Consider the following 23,099-nt stretch of genomic DNA (forward strand, 5'->3'; position numbering starts at 1 on the left):
CAGCCGTCGGTCAGCCCCTGACTTGGCCGTGGCCGCCTTAACGAAGATCGGCTGTCTTCCAGGCTGCCCTCTCTTGGAGAGGCTTCCGTCCGATGCCCACTCCGGCCTCCGCTTCACTCCTCCGTGTGTGTGACACCTCGCTCAGCTCCAGTTCCCTTGTCTGTAACACAGGCACCTCAGCAGCACCCGTTGTGAGGGGGAAACGAGATCACTCCCGAGACGTGCTTGTAGCTTAAGCCTGTCCCACAGTCGGCGGCCATTAAACGTGTGGAGAGCATCCCTTGGTCTGGCGTTCGGGGTCGGAGAGGATTAAATCAGACAGTGAGCAGGTGACCCGGGCCGAGCAAGGACTCCACTAAGCCGGACTGAGAAGGAGCCACCCTCCGATTCCTAACGCTGCTCGCTAGAGCGCCCCGCGAGCCCAGGGTGCGGCTGCCCTTCTAGCCACGCCGACTCTGTGGTAGCGAATCAGCGAGTGGCGGAAGCAGCCCGCCCCCTTCCTCCCGGTCCAACGGCCTGGCGAAGCTTCTGGGAAGTTCTCTGACGCGAGGCATTGTGGGCTTGCTGGGCGGCCCGGACGCAGAGGAGAGAGGAGGAGGAGGCGTAGCGGGCTACTGAATAAGCTTCCAAGATGATGGTGAGTGGCTTCTGGCGCATCCGTCGGCATCCGCGGGCATCCGCTGCCATCTGGATGATGACTGGGACGCCTGGCCTAGGACTTGCCCTGTAGGACCCTCTCTTGCCTTCAGCCTCCGTCCACGCCCGGGTTTGTAGCCTATGGGCGACCCCAGCCAGCCTTTCGCGGCCATTCTTCCCGCGGGCACGAAACAGAGCCGTTAGCAAAGGCTGGTGTGTGGCACCAGTCCGTGATCGGGCCGACTTGGAGACTACAAGTCCCAGGGTGCTTTGGGGCCACGAACTCACGTAGGGGACCCCGTTTTCGGCTCCGCGACCGCACAGTCCTGACCCGCGTGCCAGACGAGTGCGGGTGGGGTGTGCGGATTTGGAAACGCGGGACGGAAGGACGTGCGCTTCCTAGAACCTGCAGGGCCGATCCCGGGGTTTCAATGTGGGGTCGCTGTGCCCCTGCGTGACCGCAGCCGCATGCATGGAAGCCAGATTCCCCTGCTCGTACTTCAGTTCATGCACTCAGTCAATAAACGCATGTGTAGTGCTTCCTGAATGTACCTGTGCTTAGCTCGTGGTTGGGCGTGCCGCGTCTCTGCTAAGGCAAAACGTAGGGCTGTAGATGGGTGCAACGCATTAGAGGGGCAAGGACCTGCCTCGGGTGATGTTGGGCTTTTCATAGTTGGCTGCCTAACTCGAGGGCCTGTTTTCTTAGGGGTGTGTGGGTGTTTGTGTGTGTGTGTTGGGGGGTGGGATGGGGGAAGAGGTCAATTCCGGAAGTTCCTCAGAAGGTCCCTTTACGTCTGCAAGGCCCTTCCCCTTTCGCCACTTTTCTCCATCTGGAAGTTGCTGACACCTGTGTGGAGAAGAGCTCTTCCACTGTTTCCCTCCCTAAATGTTTAGCTGGAGCGGGACCGCTTAAACGCCAGACGCTTTCCTCCAGGTCGCACATAGGTGTGGGAGCCCAAGCCATGTGCTGCTGATTTCCCAGGAAGGTCAGTAGGTAGCGGAATGGGATGTGGGGCAGCCAGGAAGCACCGTAGGCAACGGCTTTGCCCGCTGTGCCCCCATCGCGTCTCCAAGCAGCATCTTAACTGCTGCATCAGATGCCTGCCTTTCCCCAATCATTATTTCATTCCTGAATTCCCAGAGACCTGGAACTCAATCCAAGTCTTCCTTGTGGATGACAAGGACCCCGTTAGTTGAGGCATCACTGCATGGTTTTAGGGTCTGCATTAGGGCAAAGTTGTCAGGAGCTGGGTGTCCAGCCCTGGCTCTCCCACTGTAAGCTGACCTGAGGTCCTCCAGCATGGCACAGGCCCCAGAGAGTAGCGGCTCAGAGTAGGCGGTGGAGCCACACTGAATACCCAGCTTCATCGCTGAGCTTTGTGACTTGGCCTCTGACCACCAGTCCCAGGGCGTAGTGAATACAAGCAAAGGATCCGGCCTGCAGGTGCTGCTGCTTGCCGCCTTTGCTCCTGTGCTGTGTCTCCTGCAGCCGGGGCCACCTTACGTGCTTTAGCTGGCATTGGGAGAACTGGCCATCAGAGCAAAGGTTCTCCTGTGCCTGGGTGGGCTCCCACACTGGTGTGTCCCTCAAACAGATCCTTGCACTGTTTGACTCCCTGCTGTGTTTCTCTCATTTTGGGATGTGAATCTTCTGTTGCTAACAATCTGCCTTGCTTTTGCTTAGCACATTGGTCTTTTGTATTCTGGAGCTGTCTGTTGCAAAGACACGTAAAAGAGCCCCTGGAACCTGGTTCCTGTGATTTTGATATACAATGTGCAGTCTTTCGTGGCGCCTAGCCCTGTGTGCTTTGCATATACAAACCTGATCTTATTTTATATGACATCAGTCATAATAGGCTTTATAAAGGTTTTTATTATTATTTATTTATTTTTATTTGAAAGATTTACAGAAAAGGAGACACAGAAAGATCTTCCATCTGTCAAGTCACTCCCCAAATGGTTGCAATGGCTGTAACCGAGCCAGTCCGAAGCCAGAAGCTTCTAGGTTTTGTACATAGGTGCAGGGTCCCAAGGACTTGAGCCATCCTCAGTGCTTTCCCAGACCACAAGTAGAGATTGGATCAGAAGTGGAACAACTTGAACAATACCTACTATGGGTTGCTGGCATTAACAGGCAGAAGATTAACTTTTTGAGCCACTGCACTGAACCCTACTGTGGCACTTACCTGCCAAGTTTTATTTTAAGCTAGGTTGTGGGGGATTGTATTGTAGCACAGATCATGTGATTTTCCCTGTGGTGCTGGAAGCACCAGCATCCCATATGGCCACTGGTTCAAGTCCTGGCTGCTGCTCTTCCAGTCCAGCTCCCTGCTAATGCCCTAGGAAAGCAACTGTGCAGGGCGATTGCTTGGGGGTCTATACCCACGTGAGAGGCCATGGGAATACGCCTGGCTTTGGCCTGGCCCAGTAGTGGCCACTGGGGAATAAACCAGTGGATAGAAGACATGTCTCTTTTTTCCCTCCTGTTTCTCTAATCTTGCTTTCAAATTAAATAAAATTAATCTTAAAAGACTGAGACCGGGACCTGGTGCAGTAGCCTAGTGGCTAAAGTTCTTGTCTTGCATATACTGTGATCCCATATGGGCACTGGTTTTAATCCTGCCTTTTCTTGGAAAGGCAGATATACAGAGAGAAAAGATGGAGAAAGATCTTTGTTGCTGGTTCACTCCTCAAGTGGCCACAATAGCTGGAGCTGAGCCAATCTGAAGCCAGGAGACTGGAGCCTCCTCTAGGTCTCCCACGCGAGTGCAGGGTCCCAAGGCTTTGGGCCATCCTCAAATTCTTTCCCAGGCCACGAGCAGGGAGCCGGATGGGAAGTAGAGCAGCCGGAATGTGAACCAGCACCTGTATGGGATCCTAGCGGTTGGAAGGCGAGGATTTAGCCACTAGGTTATTAGGCTGGGTCAGCACCTGCACTCCCTACTAATGGTCTGCACCCATGTGGTAGATCTGGAAGAAGCTCCTGGCTCCCAGCTCTGAGCGCTACAGCCATTTGGGAAGTGAACCAGAGGGAGGAAGATCTCTGTGTTTCTCCTTCTCTGTTTAATTGTTTAAGATGGGTTATGAGTGAGCAAAGAAGTAAAGAGACAGTTATAGAATCTTCAGTTGAGGATGCCTTTGTTCGTTGCTGTGGAGAAAACTGGGAAAATCTGAGTAGTGATAAGAAAGTGATTTTGTTATAAAATTGAAGGGATTTTTTTTTAAGTTAAAAAAAAAAAAACTACTTTTGATGTTGTTTGCATAGTTGACAAGGATGCAACCCCAACAGGACCACTAATGAGGGTGGGGAAGGTCAAGGTATGGAGGTAGATCGTGAGACAAATGCTTCCAATTTTCCTTTTCTTCCTCTTTTTTCCTGTGTTGAGGGGAGGAGGTGGGAACTGCCCCCAACTTCCAAACTGTATCAATTCTCGGGAATCGGGGGTGTCCACCTGATTTCATATTAGAAACCTCAATGTGGAGAATAATGTTCTGAGAGTATTGCTTGAGTGATTCTGATAGTTCTGGGATGCTGTTGGTTCTGTTGCACCAAGGTTGAGAAAATCCTGAGGTCAACTGGCTGACAGAGTCCACCCCGGTGTGCCCGCTCAACCAGACACTTGCTGCCAAAGTTCAGCCAGAGCTGTCCAGCCCATTCTGTCCTTCATTTTCTGACATGGGACTTGATGTCCTCTGAAGCCCTAAATGAGCTGGCCATCTTGTCGCTCATAAGCACCTGGGCATGCTGTCCACTGCACAGGCATCAGCAATGAGGAAGCCCAGTCCTGACTCGTGGGTGTAATCTGAGCTCAAACCACAGATCATGCGATTTTCCCTGTGGCTGGAGTTTTGAGTCCAGTGGTCTACTTTGCAAGTCCCCCAAGAAACCTCATCTGGGGTGCCAGCCAGGACAGTGTCCAGTTCAGTCCGTCACCTGCATCAGATGTAAGCACTGCTAACTGTAGTTGCCTGATCAGTTCTGCCCCCAGCTCCTTATCCTGTGCAAACGAATGGGTGCTGCAGCCTAGTCCAACCCAGCCTGCCACAAACAAACCTGGCCCTTACACAGGAAAGCGGGAATTGCAGCCTGTTTGGGGGCACCCCTCAAACAGCCCCCCAGTCCTCCAGCCTAGTTCCTGTGTATGCCAATATGTGTAGCAGACTAGTCTGGTCTGTGCCACATCCCAGTCAGACTCTCATACACATCTATGGGTGTTGCAATTTAGCTCAGCCTACCCCACCCCACAATCCAGTCTACACATCAGCCAACGAGTTTTACCGCCTCGTCCAGCCTGGCCCAGCCTCATCCATGGATCTCCTGTATACCAGCGGGAGCTGCAGCCCAGCAGAGGAATGCCCACAGTTTCCTTATTAGCCTACTCCCAATGCCGGATCTTGCACTTTTTCAGGGGATATTGTGGTCCAATCTGACATGCCTTGTACCATGTCCAGTACTTGGCCGCAGATGCTGTGGCAAAGCCCAGCCAATTGGCACTCGTTCGAACCTGGCTCTTGCATGCACCAGTGGATGCATTGACCTCTCCTAGCGTGGTCCTCCCCCCAACCCAGCTCACATGCAGGCTAAAGGATGTTGCAGCTCTGCCCAGCCTGGTCCATCCCAGTCTCAGCTCTTACATTCACCAATGGGAGCAGTGGCCAAACGGGGGAGCCTCCACAGTTGTTCTCGCCCTCCCCCATCACCACTACCAAGTTTGCTCCGGCCTGGGATTTTGCATGTGCAAGTGGGTGCTACAACCCAGTCTGGCATGGCTTGTCTCACCTTGGCATTTACCAGTGGGTGCTCCAACCTGGCTCTGTCTGGTCAGCCCCGTCCCAGACTTGATGTGAGCTGGCAGGTATGGAATCCCAACTTGGCCTGGCCTGCATCCATCCTGACTCTTAACACCTGCCAGTGGATGTTGCAGACTTGCCCAGCCAGGGTACCCCCAAACCTGACTACATGTATGATGACAGCCTGTCCTGTTCGGGACTGTTCCCAGCCTCGTCCTTGGGCTCACCACTTATGTCCTAACAGGGGAGTTCCTCGAGCTCCCCTGTCAGACCAGTTCCCAGTCACTAATCTCACACGGACCAGTAGGTGTTTGGGTCAGCCTGACTTGACCTACCTCTAGTCCCAACATTCACTAGCAGATACTACAGCCTTGCCAGACCAGCCCATACCCATTCTGGCTCTCTCCACTAGATGCTACAGCTCAGCCCTGCCTGGCCCACCCCCAGACCTGGCTGTCATATGAATCAGTGGATGTCATTATCTAGCTCAGCCTCTCTTGCACCCTCTCTGCATAGCCCAGACACTCCCAGACCCAGCACACACACGGTGAGGGATGTTGCAACCATGTTCAGCCCAGTCCACCCTATTCCCAGCCTTCACACTTGGCAGTGGGATCTGCAGCCCAGCATCGGTGTCCCCTTAGCTCGCCTACCAGGCCTGACCCCAACCACAGATTTTGTGCATTTCTGTGGTTGTTCTGACTCAGGCTGTCATGGCTTAACACCTGTCTTACCCCTTCCTATCGGATGTTGCAGACTGGATGGCCTGCCTTCAGACTCCAGTGCTCACAAATTGGAGTTAGAGCCCACTAGGGGAGTTTCCCAAATTCCCCCACTAGGCTCACTCCCAGACCCAAATCTCACACATGCCAACAGGTGCATAGTCTGTCTCCCAGTCTCGACCTTTGTGCATGCTGGTGGATGTTGCAGCCCAGCCCGCCCAACCCCAACCGCAGTTCCCATGAGTGTCATAAGTTCTCTGGTCATGCCTAGATTGGCCCATCACCAGGCCCAGCTCTCAAGCAAATCAGCAGATACATAGTACTACGTGGGTGAGCCCAGCAATCCCCCTGGTTCTCTGACATGCTGGTTAGTGTCATGGCCAAGCCTGATGTGGTCTATCCCCTACCCCAACACTCAGTGGCAGGTACTGTGGACTATCCCTGCCTGGAGGTTTCCCCCCTCTCTAACTCTCGGATTCTCTGGTAGGCAATGGGCAGTGGTTGATACTAACTAGCCCAGCTCAGTCTCCCATATAGGTGGGTACATTGGTTTGACCAGGAAAGGTCCGCCATTTTTCTTCCTGCGAACAACCCAGTTTCAGCCCGCTCTACCTGCAAGTGCAGTGTCCTGGTTGACCACTTTTAAAAAAAAATTTTTTTTTAATTTATTTTTCTTGGAAAGGCAGATCAGATTTACAGAGAAAAGGACAGAGATAATTAGATCTTCCCTCTGCTAGTTCATTCCCCAAATGGCCACAATGGCCAGAGCTGAGCTGATCAAAGGCAGAAGCCAGGGGCTTCTTCCAAGTCTCCCAACCTGTGCAGGGTCCCAAGGCTTTGAGTCATCCTCAGTTGCTTTCTCAGGCCACAAGCAGGGAGCTAGTTAGGAAGTGGAGCATCTAGGACATGAACTGGTATCCGAATGGGATTCCAATGTTTGCAAGGTGAGAACTGAAGCCACTGAGCCTTCACTTTAGGCCCAGGCCACCTTTATAAAAGAAGAAAAGAATAAGTAGCTGTGCTGGCACACTGGTATAGTTAACACAAATTTGGCATTAGCCAGGCTCACTCCCAGCTATTAGATGCTTTTCTTGCAGTAGTGCAACACACTTGCCTAGGTACAGTGCAACTTATGCAGGGTCATTGTGGGCAGCAGGAGAGTGACCGCAGGTATTGATAATGTGTATCATGCAACCTAGGCAGTTGCCTATAGCTGGGGTGTTTAATATATATTTATATGTATTTTTAAGATTTTATTGTCTTCAAAACAAAACAGCAGGTGAAGATTAGAACTGGATCACTTGGCCCTTTCTCTTATCTCCTCCCAATTGGAGTTGTTATCTCTTAATAGTCAACATTCTGCTAGGTCTGCACTTGGGCTCTCAAACCTCAACACACTCTTTGTAGTTCTTGCCCGTTTCTGGAAAATGGGCTTAGTCTGCCCACCATAGCCACTTTGCTTCCTGTGATGACACCATTTATCTAGGCACTGGAAGTCTTTGCGCTTCTTTTACTGTGTTACTCTGTGGGGCTGGTGCTGGTCACACTTCTAACAGAAGGTCCAGCAGGTTTTCAGAACATTAACTCAACGTTTGCAGAGTGCTATCGGCACAAGAAGAAAGGAAATGGCAGGGTTGCTTACTCTTGTACACGTTGGGGGTTAAGATGGGAAATTTGGGTATTAATTAGCCTGTTGAAGGCAGTGGGAAAGGATTGAGACCCAGGTTGGTTTTTTACTTTAATGGTTAAGACTGCAACTAGGGCAGGTGTAGACCCGATGAGATGCTGCTTAAGGAATGATTTAGCAAGATGGGGAAAGCTGGAAACTTTGAGAGGCTAGGTCTTTCTCCTGCTGAAAGGGACTGAGCCGGCTGAGCACCTGAAAGATTGCTAGGAGTAGAGAGAAGCCTTTTCTTGTCATCAGACCTGGGGTGCTCATGGAAAAGGAAGGGGTTTTCCCTCTGGCCAATACCTGACCCCACATAGAAGGGGTTATCTGATAGGCATTCTTTTTGTTATCTATGTATTGAGAAACAGAGAGACAAAGAGGTCTCATCTGCTTTGCTCCCCAAATGCCCACAACGCCTGGGCCGGATTGAAGTCAGGAATACAGTCAGGGCCTAGTAGTACATAGTGAGTCCTGAGAGTTTGGATGTATTTACCCTTGCTACACTGTTTCACACAAATGTGGAAACATGGAGAAGACGTAATGCTGCTCAGGAGCTTGTCTGAAGACTGACGTGCAGGTGTACAGAAGAAACACTCACTTGCTCCCAGGAGCAAAGGCACCTAAGCATGCCTTTTAACACAGGCAGTAGGCCTGCATTCCTAGAGTCTTTTTTTTTTAATTGCAAAGTCAGATATACAGAGAGGAGGAGAGACAGGAAGATCTTCCATCCAATGATTCACACCCAAAGTGGCCTCAATGGCTGGAGCTGAGCTGATCCAAATCTAGGAGCCAGGAACTTCTTCCGGGTTTCCCACCTGGGTCCAGGGTCCCAAGGCTTTGGGCCGTTCTCAATTGCTTTCCCAGGCCATAAGCAGGGAGTTGGATGGGAAGCGGGGCTACTGGTATTAGAACCGATGCCCATATGGAATCCCGGCGTGTTCAAGGTCAGGACTTTAGCTGCTAGACCACCACGCCAGGCCCATTCCTAGAGTTTTAAAAGCAGGGCTGCAGATGAAGCCCCCACAGAGACTACTTGGCTGTTTTAGGGGGCTAGTGGGAAATTCAGACAAATGCTGGGTGGCGTCTGATTAGAAATGAGCTCCCCAGAACCAGCCTGAGAGATGGCTACTGTTGTTGGGTAATTAGAATTTTTTGCGAGGCAGGACAAAGGCATTGTTGGTTTCTCTTCCCGTTTTCCTATATACTCCAACTGAATGTCACTGGCAAAGCTACCCACCTGAGCATCTCCAGGTGACCCCGCAAGCTGTGGACACTGCGATTTGAGTGAGTGCCTGCTGTGCTTCTCAAGATTGAGCTGTAACAGACAAGTGGATGTTCTGGGAGAGCGTGAATACTGAGCACGGATGCTTCCTTCCTTGCTGTGACCTAATTACTTAGTGCAGGGAATAAGGTCAGAAGGTAAAAAGGCTGGGGAACATGATCATCTGTTCTTTTAGTCTGGGTCAGTAGTCCCTAGGCCATTGTCCTGTCTGACATTCTTGCAGGATATGCAGTGCTCTTGGCAGTCTGAAGGTGGAGGCTGCTGGAGAAATAGATGTGGTCACTAATGAGGCATTGTGGGTTTTTAAATTTTTAATTTAAAAGGCAGAGAGGCAGAGGCAAAAATAAGGAGATCTTCCATACTCCCTAAATGCGTGCAGCAAGCCCAGAGTCACACATGGGTGACAGGGACCCCAGCACTTGGTCCATGAGCTGCTGTCTCCCAGAGTGCACATGAACAGGGAGTTGGATCAGAGGCAAGGGAGCAAGAACTCCAACCCGCGGGCAAGGGCATCCCAAGGCGGATGTCTGAACCACTGTGCCTACCAGCTGCTCTAGGAGTGGTGGTTTCAAAAAGGCCTTAGATCATTTTGTTGTGTGGAGGTTGGGGAATTTTTTCTTTGTCCTTTTGCGTTTTATTGTAATGATCATTATTAAGAACTGCTTGTTGTCCTTTCTTCAGCCAACACCAGTTATCCTGTTGAAAGAGGGGACTGATAGCTCTCAAGGCATTCCCCAGCTTGTGAGTAACATCAGTGCCTGCCAGGTGATCGCCGAGGCTGTACGAACCACATTGGGTCCTCGTGGCATGGATAAACTTATTGTGGATGGCCGAGGTAAGCCTACAAGGATCTTAAGCATGTTTGCAGAAGAGTCAGGGGCCATTTGGGAGTAGCAGAAATTGATTTCTAAAATTTCATTGCTTTCAGTGAGGGATTGCTCAGTCTGAAGTCGTGGAATATGGTTTCAGGAGTTGCTTCTTGGGTAAATGTGGCCTAGAGACTTGAAATAAAACCCTTTAGAAAGTTAGAACACTCATTGTATCATGTTTTAAAAATAATGAGAAAAATTATCCTTTATATTTTAGTGTATTACTTGACATGTGAATAAGTAAGCATCAGCTGTGTTAGGTGCTTGGGCATTTCATGTCAAACTTCTGTTTCCAACTGAGCTGTACTCATTGGTGTTCCAAGAAAATCGGGAGTCTGTGATCTTCATAAACAGGATTTTAGGGATACTTTGTGCATAGTATTACCTCCCTAAGAGGTCAGATTGGTCTCGGCCAGCATGATCCCCTTTGCCCATCCTAGTAAAGTGTTCATCAACTCCTAAGTCCAAATAGAAGAACTTAAGGAAGAGACTCTAAATGTTTGTGTTTCGTTTAAGGCAAAGCTACAATTTCCAACGATGGGGCCACAATCCTGAAGCTCCTTGATGTTGTCCATCCTGCAGCTAAAACTTTAGTGGACATTGCAAAATCCCAAGATGCTGAGGTAGGAACAAAGTTGGATGTGTTTGGAGGAGGTTGGGACACAGGCCTGCTTGCAGCTCCTCCAAAAATTTTGTCTAAAATTACAATAATTGTGCAAGTAATACATGCTTATGAGTATTTGGGATTAAAATCTTTAAAATACATTCATATCCATGAAAGCATTGGTGAAGTGCAGTGGTCCCTAATTCCTAGTGGTATCTTTAATGAATTGTTAGGTAAAGAATTTAACTGAAAACTAAGGTTTCCAGTCTGCCTTGCCTTTTCCTTTTCTTTCCTCTTCTTTGTCTCTATATCTCTCCTTTTCTGTAATTCTTTGAAATGAATAAATTTTTTTAAAGATTTATTTATTTATTTTTTATTACAAAGTCAGATATACAGAGAGGAAGAGAGACAGAGAGGAAGATCCTCCGTGCGACGACCCACTCCCCAAGTGAGCTGCAACGGCCAGTGCTGTGCCGATCCGAAGATGGGAACCTCTTCCAGGTCTCCCACGCGGGTGCAGGGTCCCAAAGCTTTGGACTGTCCTCCACTGCTCTCCCAGGGCACAAGCAGGGAGCTGGATGGAAGTGGGGCCACAGGGATTAGAACTGGCAACCATATGTGATCCTGGTGCTTGCAAGGCAAGGACTTTAGCCACTAGGCTAATGCAACGGGACCAGTAAATAAATCTTTAAAAATTATTCATTTCGGGCTCGGCGGCGTGGCCTAGCAGCTGGAGTTCTTGCTTTGAACGCCCCGGGATCCCATATGGGTGCTGGTTCTAATCCCGGCAGCTCCACTTCCATCCAGCTCCCTGCTTTTGGCCTGGGAAAGCAATTGAGAACGGCCCAAAGCCTTGGGACCCTGCACTTCAGATTGGCGCAGCGCTGGCTGTTGCAGTCACTTGGGAAGAGAATCATCAGACAAAAGCTCTTCCTCTCTGTCTACCTTTTCTGTATAAATCTGCCTTTCCAATTTATTTATTTTAAAGGTTTATTTATTTTTTATTGGAAAGGCAGATATACAGAGAGGAGAGACAGAGGAAGATCTTCCATCCGATGGGTCACTCCCCAAGTGACCACAATGGCCGGTGCTGTGCCGACCCAAAACCAGGAGCCTCTTCTGGGTCTCCCCCACGCGGGTGCAGGGTCCCAAAGTCTTGGGCCATTCTCAACTACTTTCCCAGGCCACAGGCAGGGAGCTGGATAGGAACCAGGGCTGCCGGGATTCGAACCGGAGCCCACATGAGATCCTGGCACGTTCAAGGCAAGGACCTTAACTGCTACGCTAGCGTGCCGGGCCCTGCCTTTCCAATTTAAAAAAAAAAAAAAGAAAGAAAAGACTATATATATATTATTTTACATTATTGTAAATATTTAATTTTATTTGAAAGGCAGAGTCAGACTGAGGAGGGGTAGAGAGAAAGAGATCCTCTATTTGCTGGTGCACTCCCCAGATGGTTAAAATGGTCACAGTTTGGAGAACTGGGCCAGTGCAAAGTCAGGGGCCAGATTCCAGATCCCCCTTTCGGTCTTGCACATGGGTGCCAGGCCTTGAACCCCCCTCCCCTGCTTTTCCAGGCCACAGCAGGGAGCTGAATTGAAAGTGGAGCTGTTGGGACTGGAGGTGCTTAAGTGGGATGCTGGCACCACAGATGGAGACTTAACTGCTACACCACAATGCTGGTATCAAAAAAAGGAATTTTTGGGCCCGGCAGTGTGGCCTAGCGGCTAAAGTCCTTGCCTTGAATGCCCCGGGATCCCATATGGGCGCCAGTTCTAATCCCGGCTGCTCCACTTCCCATCCAGCTCCCTGCTTGTGGCCTGGGAAAGCAATTGAGAACGGCCCAATGCATTGGGACCCTGCACCCGCGTGGGAGACCTGGAGGAGGTTCCTGGCTCCTGGAATCGGATCAGCACAGCACTGGCCGTTGCAGCTCACTTGGGGAGTGAATCATCAGACGGAAGATCTTCCTCTCTGTCTCTCCTCCTCTCTGTATATCTGACTTTGTAATAAATAAAATAAATCTTTTTAAAAAAAGGAAATTTTTAAATTATCCTTTTAAACATTTATTTTAACATGTATTTGTATATTTTAACATCAGAGTTACAGAAAGAGATGGAGAGAAATCTTCATCTGTTGATTCACTTTCCATTGTGGCCTCAGTGCCTGGGAATGAGCCAGGCTCGAGCCAAGATCTCTGTCTTCTCCCATGTTGGTGGTAGAAGCCCAAACACTTGGGCCATCCTCTGCTGCTTTCCCAGGCCATTAGCAGGGAGCTGGATCAGAGGCGCAGCAGCTGGGACACAAACTGGCCCCCCTTTTTACCATTTGATGTATACAATTCAATGCTATATTAATGAGTCTTTAAAATTAATTCTAATTCCTGGACTCTTGTAATCAATATTGAGAGAGAAAGGTTGCATTTTTAGAGAATCTCCTGAATAGGTATATGAAGTTTACAAGGACTCAGTAGCTTATGAAGGAGTGTGGCTTATAGTATAGGTAAAGTGAGAAGAACTGATTGGATTTGTCACTGTCTTTATAAAGGAAATATACCTTCTAAAAATCTGGCAGGATTATACCATTTTCCTTTTTTTTTCCCCCCTTGAGAATTTCTTATCCTACACAAAAGTTAAAATAAAAACATAGTTAATGATATATTCTTTTCAAGTGGAAAGTTAGCCAGTATAAAAAAATTGGTTGTTTTCCTCCCTTGCTAAAAATTTTCATCATAGGGCCCGGAATGATAGCGTAGTGGTTAAAGTCCTTGCCCTGCATGCACCGGGATCCCATATGGGCACCGGTTCTTATCCTAGCAGCCACGCTTCCCATCCAGCTCTCTAGTTGTGGCCTGGGAAAGTAGTTGAGGACGGCCCAAAGCCTTGGGACTCTGCACCGACATGGGAGACCTGGAAGGGCTCCTGGCTCCTGACTTTGGATTGGCTCAGCTCCAGCCGTTGCGGCCGCTTAGGGAGTGAACCATTGGATGGAAGATCTTCCTCTCTGTCTTTCCTCCTCTTTGTATATCTGCCTCCTTCCCCCACAAAAAAAATTTCCATCATGGAAAAGCATTACCTGAACTAGATTATCTGCCAGTAATTATTTATTTTGAATAACAAATTTTGTGTAGTCCTGGGAGGTTAAACTGAGTATTCCTGTAGTACTTGGTGCTCCTTAAAGAATATTTATGTCAAACTCTCTGGTGCTGTGGTTATTTGTAACCTATAATCAACATTGCCCTGTGAGCAGAAGAACTTTCATCTCTGTGTCTTGCGCTTAATAAAATCTCAGTTGTGAATGTGAGGTCGTATGATTGTCACTGCTGGCTCTTTTTGGAAAATGGAGCCTTCTGAAGAATTAATTTTGTGGCCTAAGACCCTTTGACAAGAGAGAGCCAACTACCATCACCTTCTTTCTAACTGTTGAAAAAACCTGTGTTTTCGGGGTAGGCGAGGGTGGGAGAGAAAAAAAGAAAGCCTGATTGAAATTATATAATGCTCAGTTATAAGTGAGCTTTTAGTTTGCCTAGAAAATAGAGATTTAGGGCTTTGTCCTTAAACGTCAGCCAACACATAGTTCTTGTCTTCCAGGTTGGCGATGGTACCACCTCAGTGACGCTGCTGGCTGCAGAGTTTCTGAAGCAGGTGAAACCGTATGTGGAGGAAGGTTTGCACCCCCAGATCATCATCCAGGCTTTCCGCACAGCCACCCAGTTGGTATGGGAGTACTCATTAACTTTTCCTTGGGCCTGACACCTTTATATTGCTTGTATGGAGGATAATGCTTTACTGAGGTGTGGGGGACTGGGGCACAGGTGTCCTTGGGCATTTCTGACTTCTAGGAATCTGTTTTACCTACCTTCTGATAGATGTCCAACCAGATGCATTGATTTCTTTCATCCATAAAGGGTCAATCTAATAGAGTGTGATGTGGACATAGAATCTTAGAGCATTATCTTTTTGTTTTTGTTGTTTTTTAATTGAAATAGTTACTTGAAAGGCAGAGAGCAAGAATTGCCATCTGCTGGTTCACTCTTCAAATGCCCACGGTGGAGAGGAAGATATGGGGTGTGAAGCTAGGAGACAGTAACGTAGTGCAGGTCCCCCATGAGGATGGCAAGAAAGAACCCAGCTATTGGGGCCATCAACGTTACCCAGCAGAGTCTGTATTAGTAGGATTTTGGAGTCAGAAGCCATAGGTGAGTGTTGAACCCAGGCAGCTCAACCCGTGGGCCAAGTGCCTCCCTTATGGGAGCTGTTTTTGTTTATCAAGAACCTCAATACACATCCACAGGCATGCCTGTTTTTATCTTCATCTTGTGACATGGAACAAGTCATTTAATCCTTCTGAGTCTTTCTTTTTCTTGTTTTATTATCTCTGTTTCAATTAGTGACATTAAAATGAGATTATATTTGAGGTGTTCTTTAGAAAAGATTAAAACGTTGACTATATATTGGTATGTGTGTTAAATATAATTAATACATGCTAGAAGCTCTCACAGGTGTTTTTAGAGGGCCAGGAGGTTTGATCTGCTCTCATGTCATACCTTGTCTCCCACTCATTTGTTGTAGTGTTTTACCTGTGGGTCCAGAGCTAGTTACGGAAGCACTCTAGGACTCTTGAGAACTGTATCCCTGCTCTACATTTCTAATTGTGGGGGTTTGCTGAACTATTGTAGTTTTGTTTTCTGGGAAGTTATAAGATCCACCTAGTTCTAGCTATAGAATGGAAATGGATGAGTTGACTATCAGGAAGTAGTGAGAGATAGAGTATCGTCTTCACTGTCTGATATTAACCTTAGAGACTCACTCAGTTTCTGTTCTTGACAGGCCATTAACAAGATCAAAGAGATTGCTGTGACTGTGAAGAAGCAAGATAAAGTGTAAGTTCTAGTGAATTTTGCCAGAAACTTGACTTCCTGTAGTCAGTCTGGATACAGCAGCATATTGTAGTCCTTACATGGACCTGGAGCTGTTTGACTCTTGCCAGACTGTTGGCTGTTCTCCAGGTCGCACAGTACAAAAGGGGCTATGGACTGCAATGTAAAAGCTGTCATGTGAGATGTATAGTCCCCATGTGTCACTAGTAATCTGGCCATATAAAAATACAAAAGGTCAAGTTGGAAAGGACTGAATTTAGAGGCTGGAAAGGACCCACCTCCCTGTTATAATAATCAGGTAAGTGGGGCTTGGTTTTCAAAACCTGATGTAGGTTGTGCACCTGTGTTGCAGGGAGCAGAGGAAGCTGCTGGAAAAATGTGCCATGACAGCCCTGAGTTCCAAGCTGATCTCTCAGCAGAAAGCCTTCTTTGCCAAGATGGTAGTTGATGCGGTGATGATGCTTGATGACTTATTGCAGCTTAAAATGATTGGAATCAAGAAGGTCCAAGGTGGAGCCTTAGAGGTGAGCCTGCTGTTGCCTCACGGCACAGCCCCTAGCTTTCACATTAAATGTCACCATTAGACAGCATTGTGGGAGGAGGACAGAGTGCATGGAGAGAGAGAATGCACTGGAAGCCAGACTTGTGCTAAACTTCCCATACTGCCACTATAGGCTGTTACTTACTATGAATATCTTTTGTAACTGCTGTGGGTCTTTGTCAGCAGAATAAAAAGTTGGACTAGTTGATTTTTAAATTCTGAGATTCTCTGTGTTAATGTGTGGGTGCAATGCAGGGGTAGGGCCAGCCGCACTACCCCTACAAGTCTTTTTCAGCCCATAATCAATCTTGTGGGAGATAAGGTCGTGTTGTCCATTTTTAATTTTTGTATCTTAAATAGATACATAGTTTAAACTGCCGTAAAAGCCTAAAATAAAGTGGCCCATTTACCACCCAGCCTTTTGTGCAGTCACTGTTTTTAAACACTAATTAATTTATGTATTTGAGAGGGAGAGGCAGAGAGGGCTATCAATATTTCAGGTACTGGTTCACTCCTCAGATGGCAGCAACAGCTAGGGCCAGGCCAGACCACACCCAGGAACCAGAAACTCCATCCAAGTTTTCCACATGGACCCAACAACGTGGGCTACTTTCCCAGGTTGCATAAGTGGGAAATAACCAGGGAGCGCCCAGGACTCCAACCCTGACACTCTGATGTGGGTGAATGGCATCCCCATATGGGATGCTGGTGTCACAGGTGTTGAACCTGTTGCAACACGATAACCGCCCCTGTTGTAGTCAGTTTTATGAATTTATATGTATTCCTCCAAAATTACTTTGTCCATATACAAGCATGTATGCAGATATTATTTAAATAAATGATCACTAGTAATGCATAATGTTATGCTTTTTAGTGTTCTCAAAAATGTATTTATATTAGCACGAACAGTGTTTTTGTGAGTGTATGTGTTTTGTTTGTGAAGATTCATTTATTCAGGAAACAGAATGACAGAGTCAGAGAAAGAGAGATCTTCCATCTGCTGGTTCACTCCTGAAATGCTGTAACAGGGCTGGGCCAGGCCAAAGCCAGGAGCCAGGAATTCCATCTAGGTTTCAGGGATTCAAGTACTTGGGCTGTCATCTGCTGCCTTCCCAAGCACGTTAGCAATAGACTGAACCAGAAGCAGGATGCAGGCATTTCGAATGGCAACTTAACACACCACGCCACAATGGCTACCCCCACTGTAGCTCTGAACTTAGTGCTGCCCTGTAGCGCCTTTTGGGATGTTAGAAATGTTACCTGGGTGTGCTGTCCAGCATCATAACCCTATGCACATGGGACTACCGAGCCTCTGAAAATGAGTTGATAGCACCTGAGAAAGTGGATATTTACATTGTAATTTAAATGGCAGCATGTGGTTTGTGGCTACAATATGAGGATACCAGCTATAGCACTTTTTTGGACATGGTATTGTATATCTGGAGATGTTCTTTGCTTTGAAATATTGATGTGTCTGGGCCATTTTGGAGCTTTGCTGTGCTTACTCTATTATGCTTCAGTGACCTCAGCCTATAGGGATTTGTGCAGGCAGATACATGCATGAAATGACCGTTCACGTCGGGCTTTCCTTTAGATCAGGTTTGTATCCACTTAACTAGTATCAAAAACAAATAATCGTATCTGGAGAGAAAGGCATTCCAAGACACACTGCCTTTTCCCTAGTCTATCCAAATTCATTAAATGAATATAAAATTCTTAACATAAGCCTGATCCAGAATTCAATAAATGATAATCGTGTTTGCTTGCTTATTATCAGAAGTAACTCCAGAGGACTTTCTGTTGTCTGTAGTCTTCCTTGAGCCGTTTGGTGCTGTATCTTGCTCCGTCTGGCAGAGCCAGTAACATGGACAGGGAGAAGGTCTGGGGATGAAGCACTCAAAGGAGACCAGTGATGGTAGAAGTCTTTATTACTCCTTCACCTTGCCTTGTATACCTTTCCCACAAAGTCCTTTAGCGAAGTAATTGCATGCAGCTGAGCCCAATTCTTCTCAGTCTGGAAAATGAATCCAGGAGAAACCTGTTTTACAGTCAACAGTTCAGCCTGTGCTTCTCCTGTAGCCGCAAGCCCAGTTCTTGTTACTGCTCAGCTTAACAAACGCTGTGAACTCCTTAGCCCCCAACAGTATTTGACTGCTGCAGACCTCACTGTTTTGTGTTCTGTATTCCTTCTCACAGTGGGTATCATTTCTGCCCACCTCCCTTCTCTCTCCCTCTACACCCTCCCTGGCTAGTCCCTGCCCTCTATTTTGTATCTTAGTGACTTTGAATAGCTTTTCATTCTCCAAAACACCACTCCCCACTTCTTGGAACAACTTTTTTTTTAATTTATTCTACACATCCATCATGATTCAGTTGAGGTATTACCCACCTAGGCTCTGAATTTGAGTGATGTTCTGAATTTGAATGATGTAGGAATTGGAGACAAAGGATACAAAGTAAAATAAAACAACTAATCTGCTTTGATGCAAAATATTTTTAAATCCACAAGTTCATGGGATGCATATTATGAAAAAACTAAAAGAATTTCAATGTTGGGTTTGGGTTGTTTTGTTTTTTGTTTTCCCCCAAATAAGCTTAACCTTTTAATTATTTTCCTATGAAATTATCAGTAAGCTGCAGCATTGTAGATTAGCGCTGTAGGTTAGCAGTAATCAAGGACTTAAAAGCCATTGAACGAGTTGTTTTTTGTTTTTGTTTTTTTAAGATTTATTCATTTTTATTAGGCAGATTTCCAGAGAGAGACAGAAAGATCTTCTATCCTCTGTGTCACTCCCCAAATGGCCTCAACAGCTGGAAATGAACCAATCCAAAGCCAGGAGCCAGGTTCCCAAGGCATTGGGCCATCCTCTACTGCTTTCCTAGGCCACTGTAGGGAGCTGGATGGGACTAGAACTAGCGCCCATATGGGGTATGGGCTTGGAGGTGGAGGATTACCCAGTTGAACCAGCATGCCGGCCCAGAATTACCTTTTTTTGTGGAGTTGAGGAATGGTTTGGCCATTTAACAAAGAGAGCTGAGATTTGAATCCAAGACTTAGTGAGTGTAGAATGCTTTCCTTTATATCCTGCTGTTGAATCCCCTTTCTATTGTAGACCTAGTAGAAGCCATGATGGTGACTTTGCTGGGCAGTTCTTGTTCTTACTAGAGTGAGGCAGCATTCAGGCTACAGCAGATTTTGTATGGTGTGCGTGTTAGGGTATGTGAGAATGTGTGTGGGAGGAGACTTGAGTGTGAGAGTTGGGAGATGGAAGGAGATAATCTCGGACAATTTCTGCCTTATTCAAGGTGATTTTCCCTCAAATTTTGAAATGAAAGGTCTTTGGACAGTGAGATAAAAACCTGGTAAGACCTAGTTTATTCTTTCAGGTTCATGGGAATGGGCAAGCACTAGCCCAGACAACTACCAACTTGATTTTTTTTTTCATGCTTTTCAACTTTTTTTTTTTTAAACAGGAGTCTCAGCTGGTGGCTGGTGTTGCATTCAAGAAGACATTCTCTTACGCTGGTTTTGAAATGCAACCCAAAAAATACAATAATCCCATGATTGCCCTTTTAAATGTAGAACTTGAGCTGAAAGCCGAGAAGGATAATGCTGAAATCAGAGTCCACACAGTTGAGGTAGGCCCGACCGGCTGGGGGTGGCATGGAAAGGGCAGCTTTCTGGGTCAGAGCCTTGGGTCTTTGTGGCTGTCTTTGGCACAGCTCTGCCTTTTAGGCACCTGTGGGCCTCTGAACAGTGATGTCTAAATACTACTCTGTATTGTCACTTGAGGGACCTCAGCCTGAGGAAATTGGATTGGGAAACTGTTGAAATACTCCACTCTGGCCCTGGGATCAAGGCTGGAAAGGCCTCTTTAGCCACAGTCTGTCCAGCACTTTGCTTCACCTTGTTTAGGCAAATGTGTGCTGCTCCTCTTCTAGACCAGATCTCAGACTGCACCTGAGCCTCTGTCTTCAGGGCTTCCTGTAGGCTGTCATGTGGGGAAAAATGGCCATCTGGGTGAAGCGGTTTTGTCATTGGGAACTCCATGGGCACAGCAGCCTTAGGAGAGGCTAGAACTCACGCACGCTAAACCGTTTCTTACAACTTGGTAGTGTCGGCTCTGGTGTAGCTACCAGTTCCAAGGTGACTTTCTGCTTCTTCTCTGTCTTTTCAGGATTATCAGGCAATCGTTGATGCGGAGTGGAACATTCTCTATGACAAGTTAGAGAAGATCCATCAATCAGGAGCCAAAGTCATCCTGTCCAAACTCCCCATTGGGGATGTAGCCACCCAGTACTTTGCGGACAGGGACATGTTCTGTGCCGGCCGGGTTCCTGAGGAGGATCTAAAGAGGACGATGATGGTAAACAGATTTTCTCAGCCCACTTGCTGGTCTGCGTGGCGCTGGGGGAATGACTGTTGTGTGAATGCAACCGCATCTCCTTAGCTGTTTTGTTGCTCTTTTTGGTGTTACAAACTGCTTAAAGATAGTCTGACCACAGCAAGTTGGGAGAGAAATCTGGTTTATGAGAACACCTGGCAGAAACACTACCATCAGCTGCTCAAGCTCAAGGCATGATGCCTCCAGCCAAATGTCTTCCTTTCTTGAGCATTTCACAAAAGATAGTTTTCCTGAGTCTAAGGTGCTGCCCTGTGGCTGTTTACTGAGCCCCCCGCAGCACCCTTGTTTGTTTCTATTCTTTCAAAGACAGTTAAGGATTACTTTGAAGATTAGGGAAAGGATGAGCTCTCCAATGCAGTGGGCTCTGGGCATCCCAATCCAGCATGGGAACTGATTCTGAGATCAGTAGGTAGAAAGCTGACTCTGCCTTCGTAGTGAGCCTTTCTGCTGGATGGTCATGCCTTCCCTACTCCCCAGGCCTGCGGAGGCTCCATCCAGACTAGTGTGAATGCTCTGACACCAGACGTGTTGGGCCGCTGCCAAGTGTTCGAAGAAACCCAGATTGGAGGCGAGAGGTAAGTGAGTGGCCTCCTGCCAGTTTTGGGGCATGAGATACAGTGTCTGTGTTCTTTTGAGTTCTCACCTTTTAGAGCATAAACACTCATACATAGAGTATTGCAGGAGGGAAGATGATCTAGTTGAGTCAGAAGTCTGACTCCACAGTTGTTGGTGTCCCAGAGCTTCACAAGTAAATGTCCTTCAGATGGGGTTGGACAGCCTGAGTGCACACTTGAACTGCTAGCACATGTTGGGAGGGCTTGGTGGAGAGAATGGGTGCAGTAAGGCTAGCAGAGCAGGGAATTCACCTGTGTGATTGGATCCTGGGAACAGGTACAATTTCTTCACTGGTTGCCCCAAGGCCAAGACGTGTACCTTCATCCTCCGTGGTGGTGCTGAGCAGTTTATGGAGGAAACAGAGCGGTCCCTACATGACGCCATCATGATTGTCAGGAGGGCCATTAAGGTACTGGCTGATGGCCTCCTTCCTGGCCACCTATTCTACCTCTCTCACTAAACCCTGGGTTTGTGTGATGAGTCCTTTGCTGTCTAATATGCCGTTTCTGGTGGGATGTGGGCCTGGCGTGTTCCATAAATGATAATCTTTCAAACAGGACCTGCTGCCTTAAGGCAGAGTCTTGCCAGTACACTGTGGCGCTGCTGTCGACAGCCACCGCAGGATTGTGCTGGTGTTTACAAGGCACCTTGATGGTCAGAAACCGTAAAGTTCAGCCTATTGAATTTGGGATGGACCAGTAAGGGGCCATGTCTGGGGTTCTGGATTATGGGAGGAATGAGGAGTCACCCTGGGCTGGAGCTTGGACTGTAGACCTGATTGTATCTAAAGGTGTTTTGATCTCTGCAGAACGATTCAGTAGTGGCAGGTGGAGGAGCCATTGAGATGGAGCTTTCCAAGTACCTGCGGGATTACTCAAGGACTATTCCAGGAAAACAGCAGCTGCTGATTGGGGCATATGCCAAGGCCTTGGAGATTATCCCACGCCAGCTGTGTGACAATGCTGGTTTCGATGCCACAAACATCCTCAACAAGTTGCGGGCACGGCATGCCCAGGTGGGTCCTCTTCTTCAAGGTGCAACAATTGGGTTGAATGGGGCTGGATTCTGAATTGTGTTGTGTCCCTTGAGCCTGAATGACGGGCTGGAAGTCAGCCTAGCACCAGCTGGGTGACTGCCTGTGGAGGTAGAGAAAGCCACTGAGCCATGACTGGAAACACAGCAGCTTGCCTGGAAGAGGGCTCAAGTTTTTCTGTGATCAGCATGTGCAGGGTTAGAAGGGAGTAACTGGCAGGAGCAAACATGGGAAGGAGAATCTCTAGGTTGCTGTAGTGAAGCCATGGGGGGGATGCTGAGTCTTGGGGCAAGTTTGTCCAGTTCAGATTTCAAGGGTTCTTAACAGTCTGTCTTTGGAGGTGCCCCTGTAGAGAGAACAGTTCCATATCACTTTCCTTTGTGTTGCTGTTTCAGGGTGGCATGTGGTACGGGGTGGACATCAACAACGAGGATATTGCTGACAACTTTGAGGCCTTTGTGTGGGAGCCAGCTATGGTGCGCATCAATGCCCTGACAGCAGCTTCAGAGGCTGCTTGCCTTATCGTGTCCGTAGACGAAACCATCAAGAATCCCCGCTCGACTGTGGATAATCCCCCAACAGCAGGCCGTGGCCGTGGCCGTCCCCATTGAGAGACACCCTGTCATCTGGCTGGCTACCGGGTACATTTGCTGTCCCTAGCTTGGTTAATTGCTGTGAGAAGGAAGGGATAGTAATTGACCCATCCAGTTCTCACTGGAGGGTATTTAAATAAAACTTAACATTAGAGTTAACTGTAAATTATTTGGGCACAGTAATTTTACTCAAATGTCTGTAACACAAATTGTTGCTTTGCAATCACTTGCCAAATAGGTTAAAAAGAAAAAAATCTTCCGATAATCCTGGGTTGAGCCCTGCAGTGGTGGCTCCCATCTGGAAACTTCACCATAGCTGCATCCTTGACCTTGGAAGTGGCATGATGGGAGTTGGAGCTCTTAACAGGGTCATGCTTGTCCCTGACTTGGTTAGGTAGGGCTCTCTGTCAGAGCAACTTTCTGTGCCTTCTGCCTTCATACTTTGTGTTCTTTTTTTTT

The 23,099-nt window shown here is 47.7% G+C and overlaps 1 protein-coding gene and 1 pseudogene across 1 annotated transcript; one reads left to right on the plus strand and one right to left on the minus strand.

Annotated features, from left to right (window-relative positions):
• Positions 1-12: 12 nt before the first annotated feature.
• Positions 13-22,791, plus strand: CCT7 (chaperonin containing TCP1 subunit 7). The gene is made up of 12 exons (XM_058667972.1): positions 13-637; positions 9,782-9,935; positions 10,486-10,592; positions 14,164-14,289; positions 15,403-15,455; positions 15,805-15,976; positions 19,468-19,632; positions 20,172-20,360; positions 20,877-20,974; positions 21,291-21,423; positions 21,823-22,029; positions 22,443-22,791. Exons 1-12 carry the CDS (start codon positions 632-634, stop codon positions 22,656-22,658), a joined length of 1,626 nt encoding a protein of 541 aa, XP_058523955.1. The 5' UTR covers positions 13-631; the 3' UTR covers positions 22,659-22,791.
• Positions 7,436-8,088, minus strand: LOC131481040 (large ribosomal subunit protein eL42-like; annotated as a pseudogene).
• Positions 22,792-23,099: the final 308 nt, after the last annotated feature.

The sequence above is a fragment of the Ochotona princeps genome, chromosome 8 (genome assembly GCF_030435755.1).
Source record: "Ochotona princeps isolate mOchPri1 chromosome 8, mOchPri1.hap1, whole genome shotgun sequence".
NCBI lineage: Eukaryota > Metazoa > Chordata > Mammalia > Lagomorpha > Ochotonidae > Ochotona > Ochotona princeps.